The sequence below is a fragment of the Vulpes vulpes genome, chromosome 13 (genome assembly GCF_048418805.1).
Source record: "Vulpes vulpes isolate BD-2025 chromosome 13, VulVul3, whole genome shotgun sequence".
NCBI classification, from domain to species: domain Eukaryota; kingdom Metazoa; phylum Chordata; class Mammalia; order Carnivora; family Canidae; genus Vulpes; species Vulpes vulpes.
Genome location: NC_132792.1, coordinates 17,753,099 through 17,777,263, shown reverse-complemented (window position 1 = coordinate 17,777,263; position 24,165 = coordinate 17,753,099). Strand labels below are relative to the sequence as shown.

Here is a 24,165-nt window from a genome sequence, read left to right as displayed (position 1 = left end):
ATGAAGGACCAAAGATGGAGTCCATATTGTCAGCACTCCTATAGTTGGGATTTTTTTTTTTTTGACCCATGCTTTCTTCTTTTAGTTTTTTGTTAGTCATATTTTAAATTCCTAATAATTCCTTTGTGTTCTCAACTCTTTTTTTTTCATTAGCAATCTCTTCTTTTATTAACAATGAGAATTTGGAAGATACTAAAAAGATGTTAATTGGAATCCTCTTTTAACTTACTTTATCTGTTCCTTAGATGATCTCATTACCCTTGGATCTGTTCTGTTTGTTCCTTTGCTGTTTTCCTCGTATGTGTAGCTTTCCTCCAATGTCTGGTGGTCCTTGATTGTTACTGGGTCAGAATTTAGTATGAAGTTGCTTTATATAGGTAGTTGATGTTTATTTTCTCTCCATATATGTAGTCCTGTTTCCCGCCTGTTGTCTTCTGAATGTTGTGGGCAGGGAGATGCAGGGTGTGGAGCATACCTGGTAGACTTCACTTTGGGGTACCTCTGGGGGTATCAGAAGGCCAGCAGCCTTAGTCCTTCATTCAAGACTGAAATAATGGGGTTTTGTTCTGGGGGAATCACCACTGAGGCTAGGACAGGCATCTAGTTCTGGATCTTCAGAGAGTGGTTTCTCTATTTTCACTTAGAGATAAAATTGTGGGGATAAGGAAGGGTGTGGGAGGGTGATACTTAAACAACTGTTCTAGTAGGGTTCTTAAAATACATTGCCTGATTTCTGCCCCTTGCCACTCAGCCCAAGTGTAGAGTCTCACTGTGGCTTTGTGGGATAGAAGACAGATTCCACATTTTTTTGTAAGTTTCTCTCTCTAGCTCTCATTTACGCACTTGCTCTAGTTTATCCCTTTTGCTTGTTCCACCATTTTTTTCATCTTTCATTTTTCAACCTTCTTATGAATTTAGTGTCTGGTACTTCATCATTGTGATTTCCATTTATTTGAGTGGAGAGGTTAATATGTATGTTTAATGCACCATCATCTTGAACCAGAGGCTTGTTTGTCATTCAAGGTCTAGATCAAATATCACCTTTCTCTTAAGTATTTTATAAATGTTGCAGCTCAGTGTTCTCTTTCTTTATTAAGCACCCAAGGACTATAACATTACTTCTTTTCATGAAGCTTATTTTATTACACCTTTTTTTTACCTCATTCTACCTTGGTATATCTCCTTTCACTGTCCTTAACCTCATACCTTTATACTAAATTACATACAGTGATTATGAGTCTATACATTATCATCAGTGAACTCATTTTAATAACTCCCAGTGGTATTTGCAAAGTCAATACTCAAATACTTGTGAGAGTGTAACAATATGGGGAGATACTATTGAATTTTTGGTTGGGAACAAAAGTTACTTTGCATATTTACAGAATTTGTATTGTATTCAAATAAGCTTAACTGGAGAATTAAGGGTTCTTTACATAGTGAAATTCAGAAGTCATAAGAATTTGGTTTTGGGCTAACTCACATGTGTGACTTTGTTGCCTCATCTCTAAGATGGGCATAACAATCCCAGTTCTACTTAAAGTTTATCAATGTTTAATGAGATTATATATGAAAAAGTACTTTGTAACCTTGAAAACACTAGACAAAATAAAGCGCTATTATTTTATTGATTGATTTTAACCTAAGACATATCTTGATGGTATAATTTATCACAAACTGGGCTTTTAAATTGCTCAGATATCTTTGTGTTCAGGGTCCTATATAAATGCAAATTATAAACATCCCAAATCTAGCCTATAAAATGATTGGGATTAATATTCATTAAGAAACGTTTGTGAATCATAATTAGAGAATAGCTATGTAGAAATTTAGGTCAAACTCATAATGTAGTTCCTACTCTCTTGGAGTATGGAATTCAGAGAAAATATTTGAATATTTTCTTGTTTGTTTTTATTAGGTTTATATTTTCAGCTTAAAAATAAAGGGGATAGGAGGAGGAAGGGGCACATTGTTGGTACATTATTGATCTTTAATGTATAGAAATAGAAGTCTAAGTCCATAATGTCAACACTTTAATCATATAATCACCAATATATTGGTAATTAAATATTCTTGATTGGAGTGATAATTGGGAGATAGCTGAATTAATATAAAGTCATGAAGTTAATTTCCTGTGGAGGTTTCAGAAGATTTTATTTATGCTTTGATGATAGAGCAATAGCATGGTCTGTGACTCAGTGCTTGATAAAACTGCTACCATTCTCCGAAACTAAGTTTTTTTCCTTTTTCTGGTTTTTAAACTTCTTGTGAGCTTTTTAGGTTTATAGAGTGAGAGTGTAGGAATAGTATTTAATTCAGAGTCAGTCTGGTTCTGACTATCATTTTAAATGACTGTGTCACCCTGGGCTTGTAATGCAAACTAATGTGTGTTAGTATCTTTATCTGAAAATTAGTAATAAGGATTCTTTTCTAGGTTTGGTATGCTAACTTTCACTTTAGAAAGTACTTATTTTCAGGTGTTCATTTTGAGATAAGATGTGTTCTGTCTGTCAGGGAAATTTGTGAGAATTAAGAACATATTTTATGTAAAGTAGTTTGAGAAGTATAAACTCCTGTATCTATTTCAGGTATAATAATGATTCAGTACTTATTCATAATGTTATAATAATGGCTAGGAGACACCTTGAACAGATTTCTGATTACTGTCTCATTTCATGGTTGTGCTTCAAGTAATCTTTCAAGCCCATAGAAAATTGGAACATTCAGTCTCTACCATCAAAATTTGAGATTATGGGGTTTCAGAACATAGAAAAACATTTAGATTTAAAATATTTTTTAAGATTTTATTTATTTATTTGAAAAAGAGAACAGGAGTTGAGGGGGAGGTGCAGAGGGAAAGGGAGAAGCAGATTCCCCGCTGAGCCAGGAACCTGAAGTGGCGCTTGATCCCAGAACCCTGAGATGATGACCTGAGCTGAAGGCAAACACTTAACCAACTGGGCCACCTAGGCACCCTCTAGATTTAAACTTTATAGAATTGATAACTTCACACTACTAAATAATCATGCCATCATTTATCTTTTTTTGAAGATTTGCTTATTTTAGAAAGAGAGCAGGGGGAGAGGCAGAGGAGGAAGAGGAGGAGTTGAGAGAGAGAGAGAGAGAGAGAATCTCAAGCAGACTCCCCACTCAGTGCAGAGCCCAACTAGGAGTTTTGATCCCGTGACCCTGAGATCATGACCTGAGCCGAAATCAAGAGTTGGATGTTCAATGGACTGAGCCACCCAGGTGCTCCTCATTCCTCATGCCATCTTTTATAAAGAATATAATTATGTTTATTTTAGTTAAGTAGTAGCATTATTGACATGGTTAACTATAAGTTTCATTGTGACCTACATTTTTAAAAATATACTTTTACACTAAATGGTTCACAAAGATTTTACTTTATTTTCTTTCCTAAATATATAGTTCTGTAGTTTTCTTTGTTTTGGTTTCTGCTCATATCACCTTTTCCTGACTATGATGAATTCGAATCCACTTTTAATAATCTAGATAACATTATTTTCTCAGAACTGGTTCATTACCTCGTTCATCTGAGCAGTTGCTGGGCCACAAAGAAGGGCCACGGGACTCGACCACATTATTAGATGCTAAAGAATTATTGAAATTCTTTACTTCAGATGGATTACCAATTGGAGATCTTCAGCCTTTACAGATTCAAAAGGGGTAAGTTATAAACTTATAGTTGCCAATTAATTTTTTAAAAATAATTTTAAAACACATTGCATTTCATTTCTTTAGTTATTTGATGCCCTATGCTACTTGGGCAAAATTCACAAGTTTGATCCCAATGCTTATCATTTGGACTTAATTTTACTCACATTTTACCTTACCCAATGTCCTATTTTTTTGTGGTATTGAATATAAAGAAAACAAAGGCAATAAGAGCAACCTCAGTTTATTCCCTATAGAAGTCAGTAGCTTCTACTTTGTATACAAAGGACAGTGTTGTTTAAAAAAAAAAATTATAATTTGACTTGCAAAATATTTTTAATTCTTTTTTCTATGTTATTCTCTAGTTTTGATTTTGCCTTTACCTGTCATGACATTGTCAGTCATGCCTAATATTAGCAAAAAGCACAGCCTTTCAACTGAAGAGAACATTAAAGTATAGAAATGTTTTTGAAACTATAATATTACCGAGTAAGAACTCAGTATGAATATGAATAGTTTACTACTAATTTGACTTCCAAGACAATTTTCACTAAGTTACTAGTTAATAAATATGAGATATTGCTAAAGTTGCTTTAATTACAGGTAAAATTTGTGATGTCAGTTACTTGTGAGATTGAATCATTTGTTCACTATATATATCATCATTAATTGTTAATCTATTATTTTGTTAATCTATATCTTAATTTTTAATCCATCATTTTGAAGACCTCCCAGAGGACCTTAAAAATTATAATTCATTTTAATCTCTTCTACAAAACTTGTTTTGGAAAATACTGATTTTAAAGGTAAACTTTGGAAGGGATTTATTTAAAGGCAGTTATATCTCAAAGATAATCCTGGAGCAAGCATATTGCCTTCATGTGCTGTTCACTAAAGAGAGAGAGAAGGAACACCTTTGAAAATTTGAGGCTCTTCATAATTCTGGATTTTAATGACTTAATAATCTTAATAACATACAAGTTGTGTAATTTTTCTTTCCTGATAGCTTTGAGAGATCTATAATCTTTTTTTATGGTAATCTAGAGCATGAAGAAGTATATAAACATTTTTCACCTATTTAACTATTGGATTATTGTCCTCCCAGATCATTAAGTGTGAAGTGACAAAGTTGAGTAGATTTGCCAAAACTGAATTATATAGACATTTTGAGCAGAATGTCTTTCTAGATGCCATGTTAGGGAAGATATCTGTAGGGGAGATATGATTTTTTCTGTAATTTACAGGTAATTTACTTAGGAAAATTTGATATAGTTCCTTAGCAAAGAATGACATCATTATCCAATAATCTTTTATTAGCATTGAAGTTGAAGAATGAGCTTTCCTAACAATAAATCAAGAACCTATGGACTCTTATTAAAATGTCTACCTATACAAGTAGCTATTGGAATATTAAACAGAATGCAGACATGACTCCTATGTGTATATCAAAGAAATATTAAGCAGTGACAAAAGACATATTTATTAAAACATTTCTTTTAGAAAGAACAGGTGTGAGTAAAATTAAAGAAAAATACATAAAGTTGCAGAGAAGGTTGAAATTAGAAATGGAAGCAGTATGCTAAAAGAAAGAAGTGAAATGCTAGGTGCCTAAATCATTTTATATTAGGAAATTATTCACTTTAATAGTGAGTCATCAAAATACTGGAGTCATTGCAGTTAATTACTATTATTTTTTGTGGAACACCTTAAATGGATGCATTAGAATATATATTTTTTTAGGATTCATACTTAGACATGCCTTATATTAAAATATAATAATTTCAAATGCTTATTATAGTACCCTTGATAATTTTCAGTGGCAAGTGGGCAGTTTTCATTATTAAAGCCATAGGGGAACAATTGTGAAAGCACATTTATTCATGGAACTATACTATCTCTTGCCTTTCTATATACCATTTCCAAGTCTTCTGAATTCAGGCCCCTGGTATTTCATTCTATTAACTATGTAAAGGCCGCTGTTACATTATTCTTCCATTCCCATTTCCCCTGTCCTGAGTTTCAGGAACATGATCCAGTGCATTGGAACAGTGACTTTCAACTCAGGGAGAGAAAACTAGGGGTTGTGGGGAGTGGGCATCTCTTAGAATAACCAGGAGAGCCTAACCTAATTGCAGTGAACTTTTTCTTCCTGAGATTTTGATAAACCCCTGTGGATCTGGGTGTAAAAGAGATTGAGCATGAATATTTTATGTAAGCTCACCACTATATGATTAGTTATCATACCTGCTGATTGGAAACCTACTTCAAAAGCAGAACACCAAAGTCAGCAGTCTCTATATCCTTTGATATTTAACAGGTTGCTAACTCTCAAAGTAGGTGTCAAGATGACTACATTCCTAGGCAAAGAAAAATCTGGATCTCTCATGTGTTCTAGTAGGAAGTAAATACCTTTGTTACTAAAAGATTTGAATTGACTTTAATTATTCCCCTGCAAAAAAAAAGAACTAAATGTATAAACATTAGTTCATTACACCAAGAAAAAAAAAAATCCTTCAGGAATAATGCTGCTTCTTGAATTTCCACTACAAATCATTTTTCACTCATTATCCATTTCTCAGAATAGTTTTGTGAAATAAATAACATTGTAACTTCAGAAACTTGAGGCACAGCAAATATGTGACAAAACCCACTTATGCTTAACCTTGTTTGATTTCCTTCTTCTACTTTCTGATGTTACATCATTTCTTTCCCATGTAAGATTCACTAAAAAAGAAGGAAGCCAGATTTTGTTTTTTAGATACTTTCTTGGACTTTCTCTTTGTCACTAAATAAACTTTAAATACAAATGAAAAACTTTTTGTTTTAGGGAAAAGACTTTTGTTCTGACACCGGAACTTAGTCCTCGGAAACTTCAGGGTTTACCTTTTGAAAAAGCCTCAGTGTGTCATTATCATGGGATTGAGTAAGTCTTTATTTACACTTTACTCTTCTGCGTGTTGCTGGTGAAGCTTTTCTAATGTGAGTGTGAAGAGTATCTGTAATAAAATGAAGATATAAAGCCAAAGAGAAAGTATCTCAAAAAGTCTCAGAAAACAAAGCAGTGTGTACACAAATAGGAATTGGTCTTCTATTGTTTAAAAAAAAAAAAAAGTTATTTGATGAGTAATCAGTTTTACAGCATTTAAACATTCAATTACCAGATATTTTAATCAAAATTATTTTCCCCCTATGGATTTGTATTTATACTACTGGTCACATTAATATTCTCTGGTCACTAACTACATTATAATTACTCAGAAACTATTAGATGAAATGTATTCCCATTTGTAATATATAATTATGTGTAAATTTTTCTAGATTTTTAATTAACCAGTTTGAATAAAATTTCAAAGAATTCTCCTGCATAAAGTTATTAGCAGTTTCTGAGGTTATGGGCACATCTACCATTTTCACAAGAACAAGAAATGTAATGACGGTGACAAATTTTTAAGACCATTTTTAAGACCAATGTAAAAAATTATGCATGCTTAAAGCAAAACCTTATTTCATATTGATTTTCCATAAATGAATAGAAAAGGACTTGATTTTACTTTAATGTTTAGGAAGCAACTTATCAACTGAAACATACTATTTGATTGGCTTGTAAACTTAATCTTTATTTCAAATAAACTTCAAAAATACTGAAAATTGTTCACTCAGAAGCTAAAGATACAAAAGATGATTATTTCTGCCCTTAAGAAGCATATATTCTCTAGGGGAAAAAGAAAAAACACATAATTTTAGCAGATTATAAATAATGTTAAAATACAGATGTCTGCCCAGTAGATAGAAGAAATAAATGCCAGGAACTATTTGAGTGTTTCGAAGAAGAAATCTGAACTAAGTTTGAAAGAATGAATAGGAGGGCACCTGGCAGAAAAGGCAATGTTTGCAGGAGGAACAAAGTACAGAGTTACAGATTCTTGGAAGATAAAGTACATTTTTATTTTTGAATAAGAGTGATAAACATATTATACTATAATGAGACCAAATCATGAAGTCATGAAGGTCACCGGTGACATGGGAGGGAGATTGATCTTTATTTTTGAGAAGTAAAAGACCTTTATTTTTAAAGCATGAGATTAAATGCTTGGGTTTGTACCATTGAAGAAATCTCATTGGCTTTTAATAAATTGATTTGAAGTATTTCAAGCAGATGTTGAAGGACTAAAATGCTATCAATGCAGTGAAAATAGGAAAGAATGTAAACTTAAAGTTAACTAAATAACTTTAGATTAGTTAGATGTTGGGGATGAGAAGGGAGGATACAACAAGAATTTCTTTAGGGTTTCTAGCTTAGGCACATTGGAAAGATGGTGGTACAGTTGAGAAAATATGGAAGGTCACTCAACAATCATTCTAGGAATGTTTAGTTTCCTTGCTATGTTTAAATAAGATTTATTTCATTGAAAGAGTATGTAAGTTTGACACTTGAGGCAAAATATTCAGCTGTTTTGTTTTCAAGCATCAAAATTAAATTCCCATTAAAGTCCGGTGCAAGAAAAAGATAACTGCTATCAAAAAAAAAAAAAAGATAACCTGCTATCAGTACTTCTTTTCTTTTTCACCCATTGTGCTGAATATTTCTGTTTTAATCATTGCTTTGGCTAATCAGTTAAAATAAAGAAAACTAGAGAGTTTAAAAGAGTTATACATATTGAAAAAGAGACCATAAGAAATTTTTTTGCTGTTTTTTTGTTTGTTTGTTTCATAGAGAAGAGGCCTGAAAGATTATTAGAAGTGGTAAATTTGAAAAGTGACCAGTGATAAAATATATATAAAAAGCCTAGTTTACCTCTAAACCGGCCATTTCCAATTTTGAACACCCTGAGAAGAGATCTTATTGAAAATAGCAATGAAACCATAAATATTAGAAGTATTTATACAAGAAATGTAGAATGGAAAAAATTGCAAATAATCTATATTAGGGGACATAAAAGCAACATTGATTACTTAAGGGAAACATGCCTTGTTTCCCTGTGCACAGATTCCATATTCTGAAGGCATTAGTTCTTTTGGAATAAATGTAAATATTTAATATAATTCTTAACAACTTTGAACCTTCAGTTGAAATAGTTCTATAATTTATCTGGTAAGAAGCCTCTTTCCTTTTACTTAAAGAATGAGATGAATTTTATCATATAACCAGAAAATTTTATTATAAAGGTATTATAATAATAGTATAAGTGAAACTAAGTAGGAAATGCAAGGAAAAACCAAATATACATAGGAATTCAGTCTAATAGGGGAAAAAATTTCAAATTAGAGAGCAAAAGATAAAATATTCAGTAGGTAGTAGTAAGAATATGATTAAATATGCAAATAAAAATAATTTTAAGTGATTCTTAGTTCACACTAAATACCAAAATAAATCGCAGATGTATTCAGAATTTAAAGTGAAAAACTGTGAAATGTTTGAGCATAAAATGTAAGGAAAAATCTGTTTTAAGTGTAGGGAAGATTTTTTATTCATTCTGACAGAGGAAGAAACAAACAAAAAAAAGGAATGATAGATTTTTCCTAATCTTAAAACAGCAATGTCAGTAATCAACAGAAACAAAGATCCTTAAAGTAAGGATTAAGCTGAGGAAAATATTTTTTAACATAAATGAGAAGGTATTTTATAATTAAAAAATACTTGGGCTCCTGGGTGGCTCAGTTGGGTAAACATCTGACTTTTGATTTTGGCTCATTGTGATCTCAGGGTCATGGGATCCAGCCCAGTGTCAGGGTCTGCAATCAACAGGTGCAGAGTCTGCTTGAGATCTCCCTCAGCTCCTCCCCCTACTCATGCATGCTCGTTCACTCTGTTTCTGTCTCTCAAAAATACATCTTTAAAAAAAAAAAAACTTACAAATCAGTAAGAAAATAAAATAAATGCCCCTATGGAAAAGCTGGCAAAATCTTGAACCATTTGTTTACCAAAGAGGAAATACAAATGACTGATTCACATGACAAGACTGATAAATAGTGACAAGTATATGGAACAGTCAGAACCGTCATACATTGCTTGTGGAAGTATAAAATGGTATCTCTACTCCAGAAAAGGATCTGGGAGGTTCTTATAAAACTAAACATACTCAGATCCTATGGTACATCAGTTCCAATACTAGGCATTTTCCTAAGAGAAATGAAAACACAACTCCAGGGTCACCTGAGTGGCTCAGTCAGTTGAGCCATCTGCCTTCAGCTCCACATGATCCCAGGTCCTGGGATGAAGCCCCCAGCCCCCCATTCAGGCTCCCTACTCAGTGAGGAATCACTTCTCCCTCTCTTTCTGCCTCTCCTCCAGGCTTGTGCTCTCTGTCTTGCAAATAAATAAAATAAATCTTAAAAAAAAAAAAGAAGAAGAAGAAGAAGAAAAAACACAACTCCACAGGAAGAGTTGAACAAGATCATATGGAGCAGTTTTATCCATAATAGCCCCAAACTGGAAACAGCCTAGGTGTACCTCAGCAGAATAGATAAATAAACTGGTGTATGTATACAAAGCAGTACTCCTCAGCAGTAACAAGAAACAACACGTCAGTACATGTGGTAACATTACACTTCTGTCTGCATGTGGAACAACAGTTGAAGTAAGAATTTGAGGACTTTAAAATGAGCAATAAGAACTACCTACCCCTATAAACAAACAAATATCTCTGTGACTCAGTTTTCTTTATTCTAAATTTGTGCTCCTTAACCTGAAGGCACAGATCAAACCAAGGATGTGGTAGAGGGGTGAGCACAGTGAATCCTGAAACATGCTTTTTCTTCAAGAAGAGTTGAGCATGTAGAGGGCAGAGGGACTATTTGTGTTCAACATAGATAATGAACCTACTTGAAACAAAATTCTAGTAGAATGTTAAAATAATTATGAAGCTAAAGGGAGATTTTTCTCTCTTCTTCATGTTGCTATAAGCCTTTATAATCCCTGAACTCTTCCTGTACCCAGACATAAAGAATATTTGGGGAAAAAAAAAATATATATATATATAAACTGCCCAAGTGCAAATCAGTGTTTTCTTAAGGCAAAATGAAATATCTCCACTGTTGGCTTGCTTGATTTTTCACCTATTTTATCCTGGAGTGTTAGATACCATTGATTGTACGGTGCACTGTTTTCTTTAACAACAAATTAAACTCTACTATCAAACTGTGATGTTTGGCCATGCCAGCCTCCTGTTGCTTTCAAATTTCTTTCATCTGCTCCAAGAGATTTGGCAGTTTCCCCTGCCTTCACAGACATTGATGCATGCTAGGCAGTATCTTGCCTATTATGTAGTTACCAAACAAAGATAGCTTCATCTTGAAGATACTTTTCTTCCTTTGGTTGCATAAAGCATTTGGTTATTGTTTTGTAAGAAAATAGAGAAGTGTAGTCATTCATCCAACCATGAATGTTTGCTCCACTAATACCAAATATGCACCCTGCCATTCTGTTTCTGTTCCTTTCTTATTTGCAAAGTACTTTTTGTTTCAGTGCCAGATCATAGTATAATCATTTGAGGACATTTAAAATGGCAAAGTCAACAAGCATAGTACACACAGTTCAGTTGAAGGAATGACATTATGAACAGCTGTGATGAAGAGAGGTTAGAACTGGAAGGGAAATATCTGCATGTTAAAATCAAAATCTCAGAGTAGAAAAAAATACTCATTTGGAGTGAAACTGTATCTTTTTTCTCAAAAATTTCCTATAAGCTCATTAAGGCATTAAACATTACCTCTTGCCTAGAACCTTTCTTAACATTCATGGTTCTTGATTTCATTTTCAATTCTCTCAGTTGCCCAGGAGAGAAATAGAACTCATCAGTAATCCTTAGGGTTACTGCTCCTTTTTAATGAAATGTGTTTTATTAAATAACACTAGAGAAAGAATGTTACAGAACTAAGAAGCCTGGGTTCTAGTTACCATTCTGCCACCACTTTCTCCTCTGTTAAATTAATCTAACCCCTGGGTTAGATTAGAGATTTATCAGTCCCAGTCACCTGGACAGCTTTTTAAAAAATGTGCATACTAGAAGATTTTCTGTGGTAGAAATTAAACCTGCTAATAATAATAATAATAATAATAGCCACGACAGCATTAGCAGCATACATTTGTTGAGCTTTGCTTGCATGGTCTAGGCACTGATTCTGAGTGCCTTACTTTACCCAAGGAATATGTAAGGTATCCTTATACTAGCTCTTGGAGATGACTCTATAAATAAAGCTCATTTTGCAGAGGAGGCCAACAGAAGCATAGATCAACTGAAGTGATTGGGCCAAGTTCAAACCACCTAATCGGTGACAGAGCCAGATTTAAATCCTGGGATTCAGCTCTTAGAAATCAAATATGAAAGTGTCCCAAAGGGAAAGAAAGAGTCCTTAAAACTTCCATGAGGCAATCAGAAGTTAGGGTAATAATAAGACTCTTTGGGAGTTGAGCTAAAAGCTTATGGACGTAAAGTTCTAGTTTTAGGGAGCACCTTAGAATTTTACAAATCAAGAGGACAGATAACAGAGAAAGGTTTTAATTTTGACAGTCCTCCTAGCACTTCTCTGAAGCTGTTGTGTTTGCCTGATGTAGCTGTAGCAGAGGAGACAATGAGGAGTTGTCCAAGGTCACATATCTCATGGGTGATTTTCCTGATATGCTTATTTGTTGTCCTTAACAACATGGGATTTCTTTAAGACCAGAGGCATTCACTGAGCCAACATCTCATTGATTCCTTGAAGATCTAGCTAGAAAGCAGATGCACAGGGACAGCCAAAGCGTTTGAAGAAAAATCTGTCAATCAGCAGTAAGGGTGGGGAGTGAGTTTCAAAGAGAAATTCAGAATGTTCTGAGCTGTGTATGGTGAGCCAGTTCGAATACCTTTATACCCTTTTCATCTTTGTGTTGAACATAAACTTGCCCTTTCTAATCGAAGTCAGCATTTCAACTTGTTACATACCAGCCATGCTGAGGAATCAGATGTCGGTAGAGACTTAAAGAGTATTAAAACAGCAGCTCTATTATTTTGAAAATAAGCCAGGATTAACTTAATCTGTTGCCCAGAAAGAGTCAAAGAGGAATCAGATCATACTTTAAATATTTTAATCTTTTGCCCTGTCATCCAGCAGGCTAGAAAAAAACGAACTTGTGAAGGAAGCCGGCCATTCCCTCCGCCCTCCCAACAGTTACTAGGAAGTTCAGTAAAAAGTTTGCAAGGAAATGTTCCGCTATTTCCTCACTGGCAGGGAAAAACTTGTTGCTGTTGTGGAGCCTGTGATTTTAATGGTCTTTCTTTTCTTTAGATACTGTTTGGATGACCGAAAAGCATTAGAAAGAGATGGGGGATTCTCTGAACTTCAGTCTCGTCTCATCCGTTATGAAACCCAAACCACCTGCACTAGAGAAAGTTTTCCGGTACCCACTGTGTTGAGCCCTCTTCCATCACCTGCCGTCTTGTCAGAGCCTGGCAGTGTCCCTGATGGAGAAGCTTTACAAAGCGAGCTCCGCACTGAAGTATCTCGATTGAAAAGGGGATCAAAAGATGTGAATTGCCTTTATCCCCAAAAAAGGTGCTACATTAAGTACATAAAAATAGTCCCTTGACAGAAAGTGTGTTAGTCCCTAATTTTTTAAAATATTTTTGCAAATTAGTCTTTCTTATTTTTAAGTAGCATTCTGCAGAGATCTTAGATGAATTCTTTCCCATCAGGAATTTTGTTTTTACTGTGAGCAGTTATGATTATGCTTATAAATTATAAAAAGAAATGACTTGGAAAGAAAACACAATTTCTTGCTTTCTGTGCTAATATACAGAACATTAGTATGATGGATTATAAAATTGTTAAGCCATGGAACACTAGAGATCTTGTCCCATAAATTAAGTAGCAGAGCTGCTTTATGGAAAAGGATGTCTGGGGATGGCAGCTTTCCTGCTAGGTCTTCCCACCTTCTTGCACTGCTTTCTGCCTGTTTGATTTTGTTGGGTTTATGTTTTAGTGGATATAGTTGTCACATTTAGGGCAGAAAAATGGACCTCATTATTGAGTCACTTAGTCTGGTTTTGGATTTATTTCTCCACAATAGACTTGTGAAGTCTGAAAGTTCGGATTCTCTTCTTTCTCAAACAAGTGGCAATACTAATCGTCGTCATCATGCAGTGACATCCAGAAAACCCCGAGCAGAGCGATCATTATCTGTGACTTGTCCATCAGTTCCAGTTCTTAGCTGTGAAACTTCAAAAGTCACTACAAAGGCCAGTTCAGGTCAAAAAAGTGTTCATGGATCAAAAACATCAAGGCAAATTAAGGAATCAAGATCACAGAAACACACACGGGTAAAGATTTATTTCCTGTCTCTTAGTTCTACATGGGAAGAAACTCCTTTATTTGGTTCATTTAAAATGTATGTCGAAAATTTTATGAGTGAAATGAAATGGTATGTATAATGTACTTTAAGATAATTCAACATAAGAAGGACAGTGGGTAAGTAGGCAGAGGGATAAATGAAGCAAAATTAGCCACAAATTGATCCTCATTGAAACTGGTTTGATATCAAGATAGGGATTTGTCATTAAATGTTCTCTCTACTTCTCAGTGTTTGAAAGTTTCCATAATAAAGAATAAATGCATCCCTGTGTATATCCTTAATGTGTGTAGTTTTTACAATCAGATTTTGATTCAGAACTTATGATTTGAATTCCTAAGATACTCTAGTTATTTCTTCCTAATAGATACCTGGTGACATGTATGACCATGTAAATGTTCCAGGTCTCTTTTTTTCCTCAGTTATTTTGTCTTAATGAACTTAGCTTTCACTTAATTACATGATTATATAATTCACACAACTGAACTCTAATGATGAAATAATATGTTTGTACCTTTTCCAAGAAATATTATCATATGTTATGTTCTATTTAAGATACTGAAAGAAGTAGTTACAGAAACACTGAAGAAACACAGCATTACTGAGGCTCATGGATGTTTCACTGCCTGCAGCCAACGTCTCTTTGAGATCTCCAAGTTCTATCTGAAGGTACTGTGTCTTCTCTATTAAGAGCAAAATTGAGGTCATATTCTGATATTCTTATCTGACATAAAGTAATATTTAGTGAGTATATTTTTATAATGATAGCTTATAACTTATTGCCAGATATTTTTTTAAGTGGCAATAGAAAAATTGGAGCCAAAATATTTTATATCTGACTTGTTTGATTTTTGTCCTCATGTTTAGAAAACTACATTTTAACTGGTATCTTCCCTAACAAGTCTTTGACTTAAGTTGATAATAAACTTCAAAACATGTTTAATTAGAATTTTAGTATATCGTAAAAAGGCAACTAGAATGGGTATCAGAATACCCCGTTTCTAATTTTGGATCCATTATCAGCTAATTGTGAGACATTAGACATATTAGCCACTTAGATGATGGTTTTGTAAAACTTAAATGGTGTGGGCAGCCCCAGTGGCACAGCGGTTTGATGCCGCCTGCACCCTGGGATGTGATCCTGGGGACCCGGGATCGAGTCCCACATCGGGCTCCCTGCATGGAGCCTGCTTCTCCCTCTGCCTGTGTCTCTGCCTCTCTCTGTGTGTGTCTATGAATAAATAATAAAATCTTAAAAAAAAAAAACTTAAATGGTGTTAGATTGTCTCCAGCTTTAAGAGTTTTTGACTCAAGTCAGAGTTTTGTGTGGGTTCCTGGTTAAAACTACAGATGACCACATGCATCCAGTTCGCCTTCTTTCTAAAATCTCAAGAAAAATGGTATTAAAATACAAAAACAAAGAAGAGAGGGGAAAAATTGGAGAGGTATGTTTGGTACATTGTTGAACAAGACAGCCCATAGAAGTTTGGTATCACAGAGTTTAAAAAGTTGGAACCTAAATGCCTGACCAGTGGAATGCTAGTGAGAATCAAACCATGTCCAATGACACAGTCTCTGAGGTTCTTAGGATTTGAAGACATTGGGTATTATGGAAAGCGGGGGTGTTGTGTCAGGCGGAACATAGGAGAGTTGTATAAAAATCTACAGTGAACTGAGGAACCCCCAACTTCCTCTCCAAGTCTTTCTCCCACAGGGGTAACTACGAAGTATGCTGCTCCTACTTCTCGCCCTCATCTCTGTGACAGTGCAGGAAATAGTCTCTGAAGCAAAAAGAGGGGCACAAGGGAAAAACCAACTGGCCTCCTAATAACCTGACCATATAAAGCCACTAGACAGAGCTTTCAATAAGATTTTTACATCTCAGTTTTAAATGATTGGACTGCCAAGAATTAGCAGACTTTTCCCAAAAAAAAAGATGCCAAAACAAAGGAATGAAGGGAACTCTTAACGGGCAGAAAGCTATAGAAAACTTCATAAAAACTATAACTCTCTGAGAAAGAAGATACTTGCATCCATAAAGCTGGAACAGGATGCTATTTCCAGAAACACTATAGAACATGAAAGCTTGAAATGAAAAATACGATAAAATCAATCCAATAGTGACACTGAACAGTTGAGATTAAGAAAGTTACCATGTAGGGACGCCTGGGTGGCTCAACAGTTGAGCTTCTGCCTTCGGCTCAGGGCGTGATCCTGGAGTCCCGGGATCGAGTCCCATATTGATCTCCCTGCATGGAGCCTGCTTCTCTCTCTGCTTGTGTCTCTGCCTCTCTCTCTCTCTCTGTGTCTCTCCTGAATAAACAAATAAAATCTTTAAAAAAAAAAAAAGTTACCAGGTATTAAAATCAGGGCATGCCTGGGTGGCTCAGTTGGTTGTCTGTCTTTGGACTCAGGTCACGATCCCCAGGGTCTTGGGATCAAGCTCCGTGGCGGGCTTCCAGCTCAGCAGGGAACCTGCTTCTCCCTCTGCTGTCCCCTGCTTGTGTTCTCTCTCTCTCTCTCAAATAAATAAATAAACTCTTAAAAAAAAAATTAGAATCAATAACAAAAACGTGAAATATAAGGATCAGAAAGTGGGAAGACTAATCCAGAGACTAATAGACTAATTAGACTAATATGGTAATAGAAGTTTTAAAAATAGAGAATAAAGGAGAGCAAACTATCAAAAATATAACAAAGTTTTTCCCAGAACTGAAGAACTCAAGTGCCATGATTGAAAAGGCACACAGCTTATCCATCCCAGTGAATGGCAGAGTTCTGCAGCAAGCTACATTACTGTGGAATTTCATACTTCCTGAAATAGCCTCCTAAAATCTTCCCAGGAAAGAAAGTTTACATGTAGAGAACTGAGAATCAGAATGGCATTGTACTTCTCCATAGTAAGTAATGTATGCCAGAAGCCAGAAAAGTATCTTCCAATCTGAGGGAAACTGATTTACCTAGTATTTTATAACCAGTCACAAATTCAGTCAAGTCTGAGGATTCCATTAGAGATACTTTAGATGTGGAAAGTCTAAAAAAGTTTGTCACTCATATACCCTTTTAAAGCATCTGCAAGAGGATGAAGTCCATCAGAATAGCGACTGAGTCAAGAAATAAGAACTAACCCAGGGAGCAGTTAGACCAAATTGGAGCAGGTTGTGGGAGAAAGAGCACCAGGTGAAAAAATACGAATAATAATGATCAGATTTCTTGAAAAATTGAACTGAGAGGTTATCCAGTATATTTGAGACAACTTTGCTATTTGTACATTTAATTGATTGTAACATTTGACGGGGAGACCCAGAATTACATTCAGGGCAAGCTAAGCTAATATAACTAGAGGTTAAACAAAATGTTACATGAGAAGATAATTATAATAACATTACTTAACTCAAGACAGATCTGTATCAAAACTCAAAAGAAAAAAAAAGACAGAACTGTATTTACATAGGTATAAAATGCAAACATGAACTATTTACTAATCAAAACTGGTGTAGTAGTTACTAAGAGGAAGAAGGAGGTGGCCTGGTTCCGAGATCTGAATCCACTACCTATGTAGCTGTTAACAATGATCATTGTCTAAAATTGCTAAATCAAAAAGTAGCAACATAAGCATATTTAGAAACATGAAGATATTTATAAATAAGAGAAACAGCTGAAAGAACCAAAAGTGGCAGTCTCTCCTGTGGGAAGCATAACTTCTAGGGACAGCAGAGGACTGCTTTTTAAAATACAATTAGATTTTTAAAATTTATCTTGTAATCTAATTTGATATAATCATATTTTTTAAAAGCTAGAGATTTCAGTTTCCTATGTCTTGGTTGTGGAGTAAAATAACCCAAAAGGAGAGAGAGAAAAAAAGATATTTTATGTGAAAAATAAATACAAATGCAGTATATTCATTTCCCGAGTACCAAAGCATTAGTGGGTACTCATATAATCAAAGATGAGACTTAGATTTGGTCAGTGCTGCTGGGATTATGAGGCAAGAGTGACAGAAATTTATATATACGTATATAATATATATATGATTATATATATATTATATATGTACGTACATATATATTATACATACATTTATATGTTGTATATACATATATTTTTAAACATTTAAATATACATATATGTATATACATATATATAATTGTTGTTAGAGTATCTTGATATTTAGGGATAGAGTTAAATTGTACTTGATTTTTTTTTGTAATGTTTTCTGAGTAACATTGATACTTATAGAATGATTTAGGATAATACCAAGTTTATTTAATGATGACTTGTTCTCTGTAATTTAATGTACAACTCGTGAAATGCTTTATGTTGTTATTTTTAGGATCTTAAAACATCAAGGGGTCTATTCGAAGAAATGAAGAAAGCAGCAAACAACAATGCTGTACAGGTAAATAATTTATTCCCAAGAAACTACATTGAATTAAAGTGCTATTTTATTTTAGGGTAGCTGTGATGCCATTATGTATGCTGTGTAAGAACTCTCTTTAAAATAATAATAGGCTAATGCAAACAGAGCGTTTAGGAGTACATAATAAGCTGCTCTGTTAACAAAAGGGTTTCTAAAGATTATGTTAAGAAAGAAAAAACTTTTTTAATAAACCAATGACCTGGAAAAATTAATCCATTTTGATTAGTTGTTCTCAAAGTTTGGTTTAATTTCTTTCTAGTGACCCTTTGAAAACAATTGCAAAAAAAGGTGAGACAACATGGGGCACCTGAGTGGCTCAGATGGTTAAGCAGCTGCCTGTGGCTCAGGTCATGATCTCAGGGTCCTGGCATGTAGCCCCACATCAGGCTCCCAGCTCAAGGGGGAGTCTGCCTCTCCCTCTCCCTCTGCCTCTCCCCCTGCCTATGCTCTCTATGTCTCTGTCTCTCTCTCTCTCTCAAAGGAATCAATTTAAAAATCTTTAAAAAAAAAACTAAGGTGAGAAAACAGCAGAATCTTTATTGTATCCAGTGAGGGCAGTTGTTGTACTCTGCAGCAGAAGTCTAGCTTCAGTTTTATTTTCTTCAGTTAGAAAATAAAATGTGTTTTTAAGATAAGATGTGATTTAAGATTTTGACTTGTTACTTCATATTTTAAGTTTTCTACCATGCTCTTTAAAGTTTTAACTGTATCTTTTTCTGTCCCTTCTGTTTTCAATAGAAATAAACCATTACCGTATTTTTTTTTCCTTCTAGGTGATTGAATGGGTATTAGAAAAGACAAGCAAGAAATAACACAGAATCTTTCTCTTTGGACAGTTATAAATTGGCCAGAGCTATCATTTGCTACCTCCTTCCTCTAAGCAAATTTCAAACTTTATTCAAAGAATAGATACTTCTAAAGAATTTCATAAATATCCAATATTTATATAGTTTTGAGGGTATTCAGTTAATGTGTTTTTTAATTGTATACTTATTTTATAATTTCACTATATTTTCATTTTTAAGGTTAATATTTTTATATATGTTTTTAAATTTTCACTCTTGGTTATTTAAAAATTTCCAATAAATGGAAAATATTATTTATTTTCTTCTTGGTAAATGTCTTTGTTGTTAGGCCTATTTAAATTACTGAATCTCAGGTAAGATTGCCAGTGGCTTTTCTCATGTGACCTCTCAGCATACTTAATTGGACAGTACCTGGTTTTAAAAATATTAGTAAAAAAATTCACACAGGTAGCCTTCTTCCCTCACCTCTGCCCCAGAGCCACTGCTGTTGGAGCTATCAGTGTTTATTTGGGATTAAAAATTAAGAAAGGTTAGAAATTGTGAAAATAAGATATAGTAAAAATTACTAAGTAGAGACTGCCAGAAAAATATGGAAAATGCAGAAAATAAAAAACAGAGTATAAACAAATTCCAACATTGCCTCAATGTATGTAACCACAGTTGATATATTTTTTAAAGATTTTATTTATTTATTGGCAGAGAGGGAACACAAGCAGGGGGATTGGTAGGCAGAGAGAGAGGGAGAAGCAGCCCAAATAGGTCTTGATCCCAGGGCCTGGGATCATGACCTGAGCCAAAGACAGACACTTAACCAACTGAGCCACCCAGGCACTCCACCACATTAATATTTTTAAAATATATATGTGGGATGCCTGGGTGACTCAATCAGTTAAACATTGCCTTAAGCTCAGGTCATGATCTAGGATTGAGCTCTACATGGGGCTCCCTGCTCAGCAGGGAATCTGAGTCTCCCTCTGTGCCTCCTTGTGCTCATGCTTGTGCTTTCTCTCTCTCTCTCTCTCAAATAAATAAATAAAATCTTTAAAAATATATATAGGTATATATAATTATTTTTAAAATATTTTTAAAGTAGGGGTGCACATGTGTGTACTCATTTGGGTATGTGTATTAATTTATAGCCTACTTTTCACTTAACATTGTATCATGAATTTTATATCATGTATCATTTTAATTACTGCATAATACCAAGGAACCACAGTTTGTTTAACCAATCCCCATTGTTGGATATATAGGCTCCATTTTTCTCTATTATAAATAAAACTGTAATGAATCTTCCAGATACATCACTGGTCATTTCCTTAGTATTACTTTTCAGGAGTGTAATTTGTGGGTTTTAAAATTAATGGTAATATCTCCAAATTGCCTTGCTGAGAAATTAGTTGGTACACCAACCAGAAGAGTCCCTGTTTCCTTTTTTGATGACTAAAAATAGTGAGATGAGCATTTTATTTAGAATATAATAACCCTTTCAGTTTAATAATAAGACATTACTTAAGGTTTTTTTTTTAATAGGTAAGGACTTGAAAAAACATTTCACAAAAGAAGATATATGAATGGTAATAAACATATGAAAAAGATGTTCAATATCATCAGTCCTCAAGGAAGGCAAATTTAAACTGATGAGGTGCCTCTAAACACCTACTAGAATGGATACAGTTTTAAAACTGATGATACCATGTCTTGGTGACTATGTGGAGCATTTGGAAATCTCATGCATTGCTGGTAGGAATTGAAAATACTATAATCATTTTGGAAAATACTTGACTTTCTTATAAAATTCAGCTTACTCTTAGTATATGGCTCAGCCATTCCCCTGTTTACTCAAGGTAAATTAAAACCTATGTTGTACAAAAAAATTGAACCTACTCATACCAGCTTAATTTTTTTTGTTATTTAAATTCAATTTAGTTAACATACTCTGTAGTTTCAGGAATCGAATTTAGTGATTCATCAGTTGCATATAATACCCACTGTTCATTATATCACATGCCCTCCTTAGTGCCCATCACCCAATTACCCCATCCCCCCAGCCACTTCCCCTCCAGCAACCCTCAGTTTGTTTCCTACAGTTCATCCCTCTCTATCTTATTTTCTTTTTCCTTCCCTTCCCCTATTTTCATCTCTTTTGTTTCTTAAATTCCACAAATGAGTGAAATCATATGGTATTTATCTTTCTCCAACTGACTTATTTCACTTAGCATAATACCCTCTATCTAGTTCCATCCACATCACTGCAAATGGCAAGATATCATTCTTTTTGATGGCTGAGTGGTATTCTACTATATATATATGCCACATCTTCTTTATTCATTTGTTGATGGACATCTGGGCTCTTCCCATATTTTGGCTTTTGTGGACATTGCTGCTATAAACATTGGAGGTGTATGTGCCCCTTTGAATCGCTATGTATATATTCTTTGGACAAATACCTAGTTGTAACTCCTGGGTCATGGGGTAGCTCAGTTTTTAACTTTTTGAGGAACCTCAAGAGTGCAGAGTGGCTGCACCCGTTTGCATTCCCACCAACAGTATAAGAGGGTTCCCCTTTCTCCATATTGTTGGAGAAATGTTGTTTCCTGACTTGCTGATATTAGCCATTTGACCAGTGTGAGGTGGTATCTCACTGTGGCTTTGATTTGTATTTCCCTGGTGCCAAGTGATGTTGAGCAATTTTTCATGTGTCTGTTGACCATTTACATGTCTTCTTTGGAGAAATGTCTGTTAATGTTTTCTGCTCATTTGTTGATTGGATTTTTTGTTTTTTGAGTGTTGAGTTTGATAAATTTTTTATAGATTTTGGACACTAGCCCTTTACCTGATATGTCATTTGCAAATATTTTCTCCTATTCTGTATGCTGCCTTTTAGTTTTGTTGACTATTTCCTTTCCTGTGCAAAAAGCTTTTTATCCTGATGAAGTTCTATGTTCACTTGAAAAGAATGTGTATTCTGCTGCTTTAGGATGAAATGTTCTGAATATATCTGTGAAGTCCATCTGGTCCAGTGTGTCATTCAAAGCCATTGTTTCCTTGTTGATCTTCTGCTTAGGTTATCTTTCCGTTGCTGTGAATGCGGTGTTAAAGTCCTCTACTATTATTGTATTATTATCAATGAATTTCTCTGTTGTTAATTGGTTTATATATTTGGCTGCTCCCAAGTTGGGGGCATAAATATTTGCAGTCGTTAGATCTTCTTGTTGGATAGACCGCTTTGTTATGATATAGTGCCCTTCTTCATCTCTTATTAAAGTCTTTGGTTTAAAATCTAGTTTGTCTGATATAAGGATGACTACTCCAGCTTTCTTTTGATGTCCATTAGCATGATAAATGGTTCTCTACCCTTCACTTTCAATCTGGTTGTGTCTTTAAGTCTAAAACGAGTCTCTTGGAAGCATCATATCGATATGTCTTATTTTTTTTATCCATTCCAATGACCCAGTGTCTTTTGATTGCAGCATTTAGTCCATTTACATTCAGAGTAATTATGATAGATATGAATTTAGTGCCATTGTATTACCTGTAAAGTCATTGTTTCTGTATATTGTCTTTGTTCCTTTCTGGTCTTTGTTACTTTTGGGCTCTCTCTCCGCTCACAGGAACTCCTTTAATATTTCTTCCAGGTTGGTTGGTGTTCACAAATTCCTTTAGTTTTTTTTTTGTCCTAAAACACTTTTACCTCTCATTTTAGATTATGAATGACAGCCTTGCTTGATAAAGTATTCTTGGCTGCATGTTTTTCTCATTTAGCATGTTGAATATATGATACCAGTCTTTCCCAGCCTGCCAGGTCTCTGTGGACAGGTCTACTACCAACCTTATGGGTCAACCCTTATAGGTTAATGACCTCTTGTCCCGATTGCTTTCAGGATTTTCTCTTTGTTTTTGAAACTTGCAAGCTTCACTATTTGTGAATTTATTGATTTTGAAGGGGGTTTTCTGTTCCCCCTGGACTTGAATGCCTGTTTCCTTCCCCAAATTAAGGAAGTTCTGAGCTATAATTTGTTCAAATAAACCTTCGACCCCTTTCTTCTGCTCCTCATCTTCTGGGACCCCTATTATATGGATATTATTTCACTTTATGGAATTTCTGTGTTCTCTCAGTCTCCTTTAGTGATCTAATAGTTTTCTTTCTGTCTTCAGCTCCCTTATTTTCTATTATTTTATCTTCTATGTCACTGATTCACTCTTCTGCTTCATTCATCCTCATTTTATTATAGCCATCTACTTGGGGCTGCATATCAGTAATTGCATTTTTAATTTCAGCCTGACTAGATTTTAGTTCTTTTATTTCTATAGTAAGGGGTTGTCTAGTGTCTTTTGTGCTTTTTTGCAAGCCCAGCTAGTATCTTTATAATCGTTGTTTTACATTCTAGCTCCAACATCTTATTTATATCCTTATTAATTTAATCCCTGGCAGTGAGTACTACTTCCTATTTTTTCTTTTGGGGTGAATTTCTTTATGTCCAGAAAAAAAAAATAGAAGAAAGAGAGAGAAAAGACAAAAATAAAAACAATAACAGAAAAAAAGAGTACAAAACAAACCATTAAAAACAAAAACAAAACAAAAACTACATCCTGGTTGTGTTTTGGTCTGCTTGTTAGAAGAAACTAGATCCCAGTAAGAAAGAAAGAAAAACTTCCATATAATAAAATCATAAATATAACAAATATAATACAATGAAAAGGGTTACAAAAAGAAAATAAAAATAAAACAATAAAAAATATAACATATATAAAAATTAAAAAAAGAAAAAAGGGACGCCTGGGTGGTTCAGTGGTTGAGCATCTGCCTTTGGCTCAGGTCATGATCCCAGGGTCCTGAGATCGAGTCCCGCATCAGGCTCCCCACCAAGAGCCTGCTTCTCCCTCTGCCTATGTCTCTGCCGCTCTCTCTGTGTCTTTCATGAATAGAATCTTTTAAA

General features: G+C 34.5%; 1 protein-coding gene across 5 annotated transcripts in view; it reads left to right on the top strand.

Annotated features, from left to right (window-relative positions):
* Positions 1–20,879, top strand: part of MTBP (MDM2 binding protein) — a 72,494-nt gene extending 51,615 nt beyond the window's left edge. The window contains exons 16-22 of one of the 5 annotated variants that reach the window (XM_072733998.1): positions 3,532–3,687; positions 6,503–6,598; positions 12,940–13,206; positions 13,721–13,970; positions 14,555–14,668; positions 18,333–18,398; positions 20,759–20,879. In XM_072733998.1, the coding sequence (XP_072590099.1) occupies positions 3,532–3,687; positions 6,503–6,598; positions 12,940–13,206; positions 13,721–13,970; positions 14,555–14,668; positions 18,333–18,398; positions 20,759–20,770 (961 nt within the window). In that variant the 3' untranslated portion in view covers positions 20,771–20,879. Of the gene's footprint in view, positions 1–3,531; positions 3,688–6,502; positions 6,599–12,939; positions 13,207–13,720; positions 13,971–14,554; positions 14,669–18,332; positions 18,587–19,192; positions 19,523–20,758 lie in introns of those variants that run through there. The other 4 variants (XM_025993396.2, XM_072733999.1, XM_025993395.2 and 1 more) reach the window with 4 other exon arrangements.
* Positions 20,880–24,165: the final 3,286 nt, after the last annotated feature.